Genomic DNA, 12,910 nt, shown 5'->3' with positions numbered 1-12,910 from the left:
GTTGTACCTCTAAAGCTTCATTCTGTGAAAAGGAAAGCATTTCAGATAAGGATTTTCAGATAAAAATTAAAAATAGTACATCCCTCAGAAATCCTCATGCATAGCAACAGAGGTAATATTTCATGTAACAATGCATTTGCTTTATCTTTGCAGCTTTAGTTATAATCTTATTTGCTTTTCCGTAGCTCTGATAATACACAAAATATTACCACTACCTGAAACCCACTAAGACATTCTCAAAGCTTTGCTGCAGCCAGGCTGCAAGCACCAGCTTGAGACTTGGTAACATGACACAGCACATCTAATGGGGGAAAACCTCTTATGTCAGATTCAGCTCACCTTGGTGAGGAGGAATTACGGAAAACAGAGTAAATCTCAGAAGACTGGCACTTGTACCTCAGTCACAAACTTGAACTATACTCAAAGTTTGACCAAAAATGTATATGCAGTTGCATTATATGTATTTTTTTCTTGTGAGGCAGGATTTTGAAATCATGCAGTGCATATTCAAGTAAGAAAACACCAAGCTAGAATGACATGTCTGCGCTCTGAACATGGAATTCAAGGTTCTCAGTAATCCTTGCCTTGAGTATGAAAATGTGGCAAAACATGTCAGGTTCTAGTTGAGAACCATTAATGTGCATGTTAGAACTAGGAGAACATGCACCAAAACATAAATTGAAAATGAAGCACATAAATTAATGATGCTTAATAGACACTTACAGGATGATTTCAGTTCTGGGGTGAAATTTCTTCAATAACATTTTAAGATGTGAACAACAAATTTCTACTATTTCTAGGCAACAAACTTAGAGATTAAACACATAGTCATCACACAAGTGAAATTTGTGAGTTTTAAAAAAAGAAGAAAATATGGTAACATATGTTTTTACTCTGCTCTTTTATACCTATACAAAGAAAGTAGTAACTAATTTATAAAAGCAAACCAAATTTCTAATTGCTCTTCTGTCTGGAAGAAAAAAGCGATCACAACAATAAATGCACATTTTTTATCATATCTTTATGGGGAACATCATGAATTTTTACACAACCACAGAACTCCTAACAGATGTGGAAGCTAAAGGTATAAATGGGCTCAAAAATACACAACTGCAGGAAGCCCACATTTAATACCCACTCCTGTGTTCTGGATGTCACCAGCAGAATCCCTTTACAGTGACCTTGTTCCTTTTGCTCTTTCCTCAAGCCTTTATCAGTTATCCTATTTGACAACTGCAAACTCTGCTACCAAGATGTTCTGCCTCAGTTTGGATAACAATTTTCACATACTTAAAACATGCATTATTATTTCTGTAGTGTTTTTTAAATCCACAGTGAACATAAGACGGTGGGCATTGGGTGCTTTTTAATAGCTGAAGTGAATATCAGCATCCAGTTACAGAAAACATGATCTGCACTGACCCCTTCGAATTCCAATTCAAACCTGGGTACTCCATCCCAGATGCAGAATGAGGCCCTTGCTCCTGCTAAATTTCATACCCTTGATGATTGCACAGCCCTTTGGTCTGTCCAGGGCTCCCTGCAAGGCCTCTCTACCCTCCATGAAGCCCAGAGCTTCTTCTATTTCTATGAATTATTATTTTTAATACCAGCCTAAATTGTATTTCTGTCTAGGCTTCAGAAAGACTCCAAACAGGGAACCTTTCATTTATTTGTTTGGGGGAGAGGGTGGTGAAGAAGATACATTAAAATGTACAAACTTGTATAAGCCACCACTTGTTGTGGTGGCAGAATTAAGAGATACAAAAAACTATTTTCAGGCACTAGTGCTCTCTGGCTGACTGAAGATTAGCATTCTAAGATGTTTATATCTTGCTTCCAATATTAGGTTGCTTAGTTCCCTTCTATTTACACAAATAATCAGTCATGCCTCATGGAAAATAACATTTTTCTGGCATTGACAAATAGTTTTATCCTTTCCTGAAAGTGCACATTGCCACAGCCAAGTGATCTATTATAGTTTCCAGAATTATAAGATAGGAATATAATTACGTGAAGTAAAGTAACAAAAAAACATGTATCATTTACTTACTAGATCAAGGGCAGAGCCTCCACCCAGATATTCCATTATTATCCATAATTTTGTATCCTGCAAAACAAAAAAACCCAAACAAATGTATTAAGGTTAAAAAAAAAAAGAAAAAAGAAAAAAAAAGTAGTAACGAGTTAATGGGACTTGTCCCATTCTTTTTGATGAAGAAATTATCTGCAGTTTTGAAACACCACTAACATTTAGCTGTTCCTCAAAAATATCTCTGGATTATTTACTCAAGAGTGTGTGCATGGAGGAGAATGCATTTTCATTTTAAAATTCCAATTATGGACATTCCAAATATCAAATAGTGTTACACATAACATATTTCCTTTCCTTAGAAAATATTATCTCGATTTTGTTGATCATCTTTATTTGTACATATACCTAAAAATATTTTCTTTAGTAAGCTTGACTCCTGTCTAGTTTAAATTGAAATAAAACTTATTCTTCATTTTTCGGCATAGTTTCATTTTCTTGAACAGGTTTTCTCCAGTAATGCTTATGCATCTGATATATGGTATAGAATTTTTGCACAGTTTTGTTCAAGAAAGAATAAGTAAAGTAGTAATGAAGATTGCTTAAGATGACTATAACAATGTACTAGCTTCACCTAGCAAAAGAAAAGCTAACAACACCATCAAGCTACTATATTCCTAAAGAAAACCTTTTGTACATATTATAGGACAGTTTAACACAAGATATACAACACAGTGTGCTAGGAAAGAGACTGGACCCAATAATTTCTTTCCACTGTTTGTAGCATCTTTTTCCAAAATACACTAAGGGAAGCAGTTAGCCCAGCTTTTCCTTGCAGTACCAGCCTTAAAACACACAACAAAGCAAAGCCACAAATCTACTATGTACGTATTCAAATTAAATTGCTGCACAAAACACACTGGTGGTTTCATTTTTATGATTATCAAGTTATTTTACACTTTGCTAGTTTCACCTCTATGGTATGTATCAAACTTTCACAAGACTTCTAGCATAATAATATAAATATCTCTCGGAGCAAGGAGCACATAAATAGCAACAATATTCATTTATTTTATCCAACAGAATAAAACTTCATCTAAAAATAACAGCTCACAGCCAGGATATCTGACACTGAATTCTCATCTGTAAGGATGGATTCAAATTTTTAGAGAAGTGGTAAATGCATTACAGGACATAACTTCATCTAAATCCTCTAAGGGATTAAAATTTTAGCCCTTAGGACTCACTTAAGTCTTTTAGTCATTATTATATTTATACTTCACTGCATCCACCCCCTCCCTGGACTCCTGCTGTAGGTAAATGTGCATTTTTCCCACCTCCAGTTACACATACCGTACTATTTTTAGATAAGAGCCTGGATTAGGGCTCCTTCTTCATCCACTATTTTTAACACAGAGATTCAGCTAAATTTAGATACCTTTCTTCAGGAATCAACTCATGCTATTTGACAAACACAGTCTTGTTAAAAATATTTTAAGAGAGCCAGAACACAGATTTTAGAAAGAAAGAAAGAATAATTAAACAATATAATCTATCTCAGTAGTGAGAGACAACATTCTCGTAGTGCTTACTTTCTTGCAGACACCACAAGAACTGTAACTCATCTTGATAGAGTATCTTACAGTACTGAAATACTTGCTTTTCTGCTAAAACTTTTACATGTTTTTCCTGTCCCTTCAAGGCTCCAGGTCCTAGCAGTTCCTGAACAAGAACATTACTGAGACGTGTCTTATAGTGAATCATCAGAAACTTGATCAAAATTTTATATTTATATTTTGCTGATAAAATGTGTTTAAAATCAACATTAAATTTCCTGAATAATCAAAACTCACACTTCATTTTAATAGTAACTTAAACACAAACATGTCAACAACATCACTACTTCCTAGTTCACTGGAAATGCCTGAAAGAACACGGTAAATGAAGCAAACAAACCCCTTGACCCTTTTCAAGAACAGTGAAGAAAAGAAGGGGAAAAGAAAAAAAAAGGGAAAAACCCCCAAACATCCACAATGCTTCACACAGATGCTTCACACACACATGAGATGTGTCTTCTCTTTTCTATTATCTCAAGGATTCAAAGAGTTGGCCACTCAAAATAAGATATAATTTCCCAAAAGAGAAACTCTCTAGAACACTAGGTACCAAATTCTCCATCTGAAAACTAGAAATTACAAGTAGAAAATAACTAACATAAATATTTAAGAATATAATTTTAATTACACAGTTGCACAACTATATAACACAATTACAGTACTACATGCTATATTACTCACAGTCTTTTAAAATCATCGTTTATCATTTTAATTGTTTTTCTAGTTCAACTAGTCTTTGCTCCTGAAATGTTCATCATCAGTCGCCTGAGGCCACATGTCTGAATTTACAATACAAAAGCCATTGATCCACTAAACTCACTAATCCTACATTTTACAACAAATGAAGTACGGAAATGCAGTTAAGAAACACACACAACTGTATCTTTATCCTAGTGTAAAGCTAACTAACAGCAATCTATTACAATTATCCCATCTTTTTATCTGGATCACTATATTCAAAGTTATTTTTCGTGCTCTATGGTTCCCTCTTGCCTCAGAAATATTACTCAACTTCATTGATGGTTTGGGGTCTTTATTTTTAAAGATTCCATTATTCATATGAAATATCTGAACAGATTCATATGTTGTACTAAAATAAATTTAATTACTATGGTAGCAAATCTTACTACCACCTTTCCCTAATTCTTTTTGGAATTTTTTTAAGCTTTCTTATATAAAATCTGCATATATTTCTTGACAAGAAGATGCAAATAAATCCTTCTGGTGAGACAGCTGTAATGAATTTCTCAATATGTATTTCATCTTAGAGCCAACAACCCATATATACTGACTTTATGTCTGTGGTGGCTTGGATGCCAGCTATCCCCCACAAGCACTCTGTCACTCCCTTTCTCACCTGGTTATGAGACAGAGAATACAGCAAAAGGCTCATGGGCTGAGGTAAGGACAGGGAGAGAACAATCTCCAGTTGCCCTCATGGGCAAAGCACACTAGAACTGGAGACATCAATTTAATTTATTACTAGTCAAATCAGAGTCGTATAATGAAAAATAACGCCAAACCATAAAACCCATTTCTCCTGGCCCCTTCTCCATGGGCTTGAATTTCACCTCCAAATTTCTCCATCTCCTCCCCACAGTGGAACCAGGAGATGGGGAATGGGGATCGTGGTCAGTTCATCATATGTCTCTGCCACTCCTTCCTCCTCAGAGGGCAGCTCCTCACACTCCTGCCCTGTTCCCACAGGAGACAGTCCTCCATGGACTTCTCCCACACGAGTCCTTCCCACAGGCTGCACTATTTCATGAACTGCTCCAGTATGGGTCCTTTCCATGGGGTGCAGTCCTTAGGGAACAGCCTGTGGGTGTCCCACAGTGTCATAAGTCCTGTCAAACCTGCTCCAGAGTGGGTTCATCCCTCCATAAAGCCAGAGGTCCTGCCAGGAGCCTGCGCCAGTGTGAGCTTTCCACAGGGTCCCAGTCTCATTCAGGCACATCCACCCATCTGGGTGCTGCAGGTGTCCCCCAAGGGCTGCAGGTGCATCCTGTGGTCCCATTGAACCTCCATGGGCTGCAGGAGCACAGCTGCCTCACCACGGTCTACACCAGGGGCTCCAGGGGAACCTCAGCTCCAGCATTTGGAGCACCTCCTCCGCCACCCCTTCTCCACTGACCTTGGTGTTTGCTGCTCCTCTCACTTAATCTCTTTGAGGGCTTCTCACTTATTATCACTCCTCTCTCCAGCTGCAGCTGTGCAGGTTTTTGCCTCCCTTCTTAAATCTGTTATCCCAAAGGCACTGCCACAGTCACTTACGGGCTCAGCCTGGGCCAGCAGCACATCCACTCTGGAGCCAGCTGGCACTGGCTCTATAGGACTTGGGGAAAGCTTCCAGCAGCGTCCCACAGAAGCTGCCCCTGTAGCCTCCCACTACCAAAACCTGGCCATGCAAACCAGAGATAATGCCTTGTAACAACAGCACAAGGCCAGCACTGAGCTACTATTAATTGACTTTGGCATCACCATAGCAACGGGCCTCCTTCTTTCCTTCTTTTCTGAGTATCTCTGGCATGCTTCACATTCCCTAACACCTACTGTCACTTTCCTTTTTAAAGCTGCCCAAATTCTTTTTTTACATGAACTTCTCACCCTTTTCAGTATATATTCTCCTTTTGCTCTCAAACAGAACTCCGAAGGCACTACATTTTCTTCCATAGACTAGATTAGTAATTATATATTACACATAATCATTTATACTTTCAAGAAGATACTACATTTGTATACTGCCACTAGCAACATTCAGTGCTCCTCTTTAAGATCTGAAACAAGAACAGTTTTCTTCTTCTAAGCATCAGCCACAACACAACACTGAATTTTCTTCAAAATACAGTGAAGCCATGGTGAGTCATCCATCCAAATTTGGGATTATTTCTTTATAAACTTAGATGAGCAGATTAATGAGGGTACATGGAATATTTCCTTTTTCACAGCAAGAACAAGGAATTTTCTTCTGATGTTATGAAACTGAAGAAAGGAACAGCTTTGGAATCTAGAAGAAACTCTGTTAGAGTTTCTGTAGATCTTTCCAAACTACGGTTGCTCTTTTTGAGATCTGACTTCTGATTTTAACTCTGGAACCACAGAAAACCTTGTAAGAGCAATTTTACCTCTGATGAAGTTTCCTTCATCAAGTTACTTCTATACCATGAAAGTACTTGCAAAGTAAGTGCAGATACAGTATGCAAAGAATTTTTAGTATGTAAAAGTTGAAGATTGTACACTGCAGAAAAAAGAAGGCCATCCACCAAAACACTTGTATACAATCTCAAAGGTACATTTTAACTAAAGTCTGAAGAGGACAGAAGTCTTACAGAAACAAGTAATCAAGATTAACATGTTTGCTTTTAAGTCCTTACAAAGTTTTAAAAAAATCTAAATAAAAATGGAAGAGGTCTACCTTCAGAGATGCTTCATATTTCTTGTATGTGAAGAACATAACACATTTCTTACACAATGATATTATACAGGAGAGACCAAGTGAAAGCAATCAACACAAGTATGTACTAATGAAATTGTTTCTAAATCTCCTATCTTGCAGGAAGAAGAGACTGCAGAGGAAAACCAAACACAGTCACAAAAAGAAGGACTGGAAGGACCCGGAGGTAAGTGCACTGAATGATCTGTGCAATTTCAAAACAGTAGTAACAACAGTAAGCATATATTTGTTTTTAAGTGAAATAAAATCTCCCCACACCTATTGTAAGAAAGATAATTTCCCTACTTGAATTTATTGGGAGAAAAGGCATTTCCCACCTTAAATTTATGGTACACAATTAGCAGCAGAACAATCTATATTTATAAACATGTGTAAAAAGCTTGTTTAGTTATGGACACAAGCCACGTCCAAACTCCACTTAGAATCTCTATTTGCAAGCATTAAAACACCTAAGAACAAGTGGAAGCTAGAAATACTATATTTGATTGAAATAACATAACAGATCTGCTAAACTGACCTATATACAGAAATTTTACTATCATTGTATTAGGAGAAAAATCTCGAATACAGACTTTGAAACAGAAGGACACAACTTCAACTGAAAAGAACAGAGTAGTACCAAAATTGATATTCACTGCACAATTTGAGATGTGGTCATTTGTTTAATAAATTTTTCAGTTATGCCAAAGTAATAAGGGCCAGGAAAAAGACTCTTATATTAAGTACTGATATAAATTTAGTATTGATATTTGTAATTTTCCAAGCATAAAAAACCAGATTGAAAGAATCTTGAAATACACAACACACACAACACGATAACTGCTCTAAATTGCATTCCCGCTACAAGTAGTTACTGTTCCATGGAGATTTGTCTTCTGTTAATCTCATATTTAAAAACCCAGAGAAGCCCGACAAGCATAATAATCAGAAGTTTTTTAAATACTTGCATACTGACTCTTAAATGCTCAATTTGAAAAACGAGATATCATGTATCTTGTCTTCCATATCTACTTTAAGCCACCTTTCAGACAGATTCCCTCCATTTTTGAAAGAAAAAAGAATTTTTTTCAGGATCTATTCACCCATATGCTTCTAACTGCATCAGAAGCCCCTGCTGTTCGTCAAAGCCACCAGGTGGCAGAATCATGTAATACCAAAGATGCATTCATCCATCCCACACTCACAATTCAAGAAGGGCCTGCCCCAAAACAAACCATGTAACCCACCAGAGACAAGCACAAAACTACCTGTCTAAAATGAATCTGAAAACATTTATCGCCCTGACACCCTCCATAACAAGGGGAAGAATGATTAACCAGAGAACTATACCTTAAGGAATACAATAGTCTATATATCTCAATTCTTCAAAGTGCCTTCCTTTCCTCACAGTCACCAAGCACAGCTTCAGGAGCCATCTTATTTATTCCCCCTCTCCTTTCAATGCTGAGCCACAACTCTAGCCAATAGCTCAATATACATTATGAAGAGCCCTGGTATTTGAGCTCTTGCTATTTATTAACACATGTGGGCATTGGGAGATCACACACAAAGATACAAATCAGGCACAAAAAAGTTACATTGTGTATGATGCCATAAATTATGCATTTGGGGCAATGACAGGAAATGGCATTTATGTATTTGTGGTTCCGGCTCCCAAAACTTTCATCAACAATAAAGGTCCCCAACTGAACACATGTATAAAGAAGTATCAAGACCTCCAAAACACTGTAACTGTCCTTGCCCAGGAGCTCATCCTACATAACCAATAATACACATACAGGAAAATAATTAAATAGAGAGAAAACACCTATGAGTTGATGTATTGCCATTACATCTGTGAAATTCATCAGGATTTGCAAACTTGACTGTTCAATTTGTAGACCCACAGATTATTATTAGAACAGATACCAACTGCCAAAATTGAGTTCTTTAGGAGTAAGTACAAGATGGCTATTACTGTTATTCAGCAAATGAAAAATTTTGTTAATGAATACAATTCAGATCTACCTCATGGCCTCAATTCTTGTGATTTTTTGACTAGTTTTAAATGTTACATATATACATACATACATATACACACACACATTATACATTTTTGACTCAAATCAAATCAGAACTACACCCAGTGCTGCCATATGCTAACAGCACAGAATGAGTAGCATATCACTATCTACTCTTTCATTCCATTCTTTCCATCACACAATCCTTGGAAAGAGACAGAAGGTAAGCAATGCACTCCTGAACTTCAAGTAGCCTATCCAGATGCCAGTCTGATTGCTCAAAGCCATAGAATAATTCTTTCAACAGACAGCAAGGATTTGAAAAAGGATAGAATCACAGATACCAAAAGTCAGATATTCACATCAAGTTTCTTCAAAATTTGAACATTATAGGTACCCCAATCTGTCAGTGTAAGTAATAAAGCAAATAAAGTCCCTCCCACTGCAAATGGACAAATCAATCCTATTACTCCAAAACGCCAGTCCTACAGCTATTAAACAGTTTCAGGAAAGGCTACAATGTTTTCAAAACTTTTTGGAATTGTTTTCGCAGAAAACAAAGTCAGAAAAATAATATATTTCTATGCTAATTCACATCATCTTTCTAAGACAGTATAGTTTGTTCTTGAAGGCAATCGTAGTAAGCACGGTATTTTTTTGCTCCATATCTGAAAAAACAGGACATTTCTATCCTTATTAACAAGGAATAAGAATACCACCAGTACACCAACATTTCCTATGAAGCACAGAGTTCTACAGCGTACCTAATCCTTCACTTGAGCTCTTCTTGGACAACCTAATCTTCTGCTAACATTTTTCTATCTAATTCCTCCTGCTACTACAATATGAAATTGTATAGATTGGTGTATTATTTGAAAGCTATTTGCTTGTGTTATTAGAGATTTCATTAAGTAAAACCAAACTCTAGTATAAAGACGTGTTTCAAAGCACTTCAAAGTCAGATGGCGTGGAAAGACAACCATTGGTTTCAAAGAACGAGAAACTATTTTACAAGGTAACAACACTACACATACACAGGTATGCTACCAAGGACATCCTCTGGATAAACTGTCCTCTCCCTCCCCATCTAACACAACTAAAAATCCATGCTTTAGAGCAGAGTCTTCAAGTACTGTCCCATTTTCTTAGAAAGGTGAAAAAGTACTGAAACACCAACAGATGCCATGAATTAGTTATCTTTAACCTTGCAAATTAATATACTACCTTGGGATTTCGAGGTGTAAGAGGAGCAAAAGCAGATGGCATGAAATACAGATTAAGATAAACTATTAATCACAAAACTGTGACTAAAAGCCTTGCCATTCTGAAGCAGATCATCTGGTACAATACTAAAGAAAAACATTTAAAACTGTTACTTGCTAAAACTGTTACTAAATAAAAGTTAAAATCGATTTTGCTTCCTAAATGAATGATTGAGTGCTAATCTGAATTTGAAAGAGAAAGAATGTTGCTTTGAATATCAGCTTATTCCAGGAAAAACTAGAATAAGCTGATATATATAGATTTACCTTTAAAAGGAATTTTTAAAGTATTTCATTAAGTCCAGAGCCTCCAAACAATATAACACTTCCCATCTATAGCTAGGTCTCTCATTTTACCAGAGGTGATGTCCATCAACAGAAACTATTACACTAGAAAGCAGTCTAGCAATTCTCAGTCCTGTTTGTACTCTTCCTTGCTGAATTTCTAGAGAAGCAGGCATATGACCAAATTTATTTAAAATTATGTCCCCCACCCAAAAAGAAACCAAAAACACACACACAAAAAAAACAAATCAAAAAACAACGTAACCACCTCCACTTTCACTGACAGTAAAAGGCAGATCAAATGAGGGAAAGAAAAGTTGCCTTCATTTCCACATATGTAAGTGTAGAATTAGGCAGGACATTATTTTCCAAGACCATCCACTTCTTCAATACCTCAATATACTTGAATATACTAAAGCTTCAATAGTCTGAGTGCAACTATACTTTCCAAATCCTCATCCTTAGAAAAACAGTAGCTGTTTAGCATGCATACGATCATCTTTATTGAAGGTCTATTACATGCTGAAATATTCCGACTAAAGGAAAAAAAAAAGAAAAAAAAACCCCAACACAGCAAAAACCCCTAGAAGGTTCTTCCTTATGATTCCAGTAATATTCTTAGTTTTCATATAATAAGAATATACGAATATACTGGAATATATAATTATATATATATATACAAAATATACATAATATATATTATATACTGGAATAAGAATGTGAAAAGAAAGATCTAGAGCTAAGTATTCATACAGTTCACCTGAATTAGCTGGAGAAGGGGTCAATGTCACTCCTGAAAAGTCTGCTTTTACAAAACAATAGATACAAGAAAGCTACCATGGGAATTCTGTGTTTAAATTTATGACATCAAAGTAAATTTCTGTTTATTTTAAATTGCTTTCTCTACTAAATTACTTTTCCATTGGCATTTGGAAGGCGGTGCTTCATGTAGGTAGCATATCTAACATGGAAAAAATAATTCCTAAGGATATATTTCCCTCAAGGAGAATAAAATGCAGTAATTCTCTTCCACAGAACTTTTCAGGGATAATGCTCACTAGAAATTCAAGCACACAAAGAATTAAGTGGAGATCATCTGGATATAAAGGGCTAATTCAGAAATCTATTTTAAAAAATTGGTTTAGAACTATGTGAAGTAAGCAGCGTTTGGTTTTGGTTTCTTTTTTTTCTTCCTCCAACTTTAACCTTAAGGAAGAAGAATTGAGAAAAATCACAAGTTTGAACCTCATCCAAAATATGAAAATTAAAAAAAAAAACAAGAAAAAAAAGGGGAGCATATGTCTGAGTTATACCCGAGAAGTGTAACATGTATTTTTCCCTTCCACTGGGGGCACGTCCTTAAGCAAATCAACAGCAATGGACAACTTTGTGAATCTTAAGGGGGCTGCAACCAGCTGATGAGGCTCCATAGAGTTCTCAAAAAATTATCACAAAGGAGCCATGAATGATGCTAGTGCTTTAATAAAGAATATTACCAGGCTGGGTGCAGGACTGACAAGTGTTTTGTCTGGGGAGCGTTTCTGAGGCGCTTACCTCCTTTGAAGTCTCTTGGCGTCAGGATGAATGCTAGCTGTCCTGGGGCTGCCATCCCTTTGAGGGGAGGGAGATACAGATGAGCCCAAAGGTTCTCTTCTAAACACAAGTCCTTACTGCAAGCTGGCCAAAAGGTCCCTGCAATCAAAGAAATCATTGTGGTTTTGCATGTGGCGCATTTATGTCCTTTCATCAAGGTCTGTCAGCCATCTAATATGTTCAACCACAAAGGAAAAAATAAAGGCATCTGCTGGGTAGCCAATGCAGAACAGAAACTAAGAGAAGAACTGCTCATTCCGGTTTGGACTCTGTAAAGTCCACGAAAAACACAAGTAACATGACACTTCAGACTAAGCAGAAACACCTCAGTGTACAGTATTTTATGCATGTATACATGTATAAAATAAGCTGTTTGCCTTTGGAATAATTTTCCAATCCTCTGAAACTCTTGCCTTCTTCAGGTCTCAAGAAAAAATGTCACATTTCAATTCCTAGACACACATACTAGTCAACTCTAGTATCTAAGGCAGCAGCACTCTTCAACAATTACCTCTTGCAATCACCACAGCAGTATACAATTAATCTTTAAATGCATCCTTTTTGCCATAAGCTAGTAGTAGGAGAGCTTGCAGAGCCACTTGCTTGCAAAAAAACCCACAACAATGAATGTTCTGTCATAGTGCTGAAAAAAGATTCCTTCTGCAGAG

At 36.6% G+C, this 12,910-nt stretch overlaps 1 protein-coding gene across 1 annotated transcript in view; it reads right to left on the bottom strand.

Moving 5' to 3' along the window:
• Positions 1-12,910, bottom strand: part of STK24 (serine/threonine kinase 24) — a 53,684-nt gene that overhangs the window by 17,529 nt on the left and 23,245 nt on the right. Inside the window, exon 3 of the mRNA XM_039730417.1 lies at positions 2,054-2,110. Within this exon, the coding sequence (XP_039586351.1) occupies positions 2,054-2,110 (57 nt within the window). The remainder of the gene's footprint in view (positions 1-2,053; positions 2,111-12,910) is intronic.

Source organism: Passer montanus, unplaced genomic scaffold (genome assembly GCF_014805655.1).
Source record: "Passer montanus isolate IOZ18808 unplaced genomic scaffold, ASM1480565v1 scaffold72, whole genome shotgun sequence".
NCBI lineage: Eukaryota > Metazoa > Chordata > Aves > Passeriformes > Passeridae > Passer > Passer montanus.
This window is presented reverse-complemented; position numbering and strand designations above follow the sequence as displayed.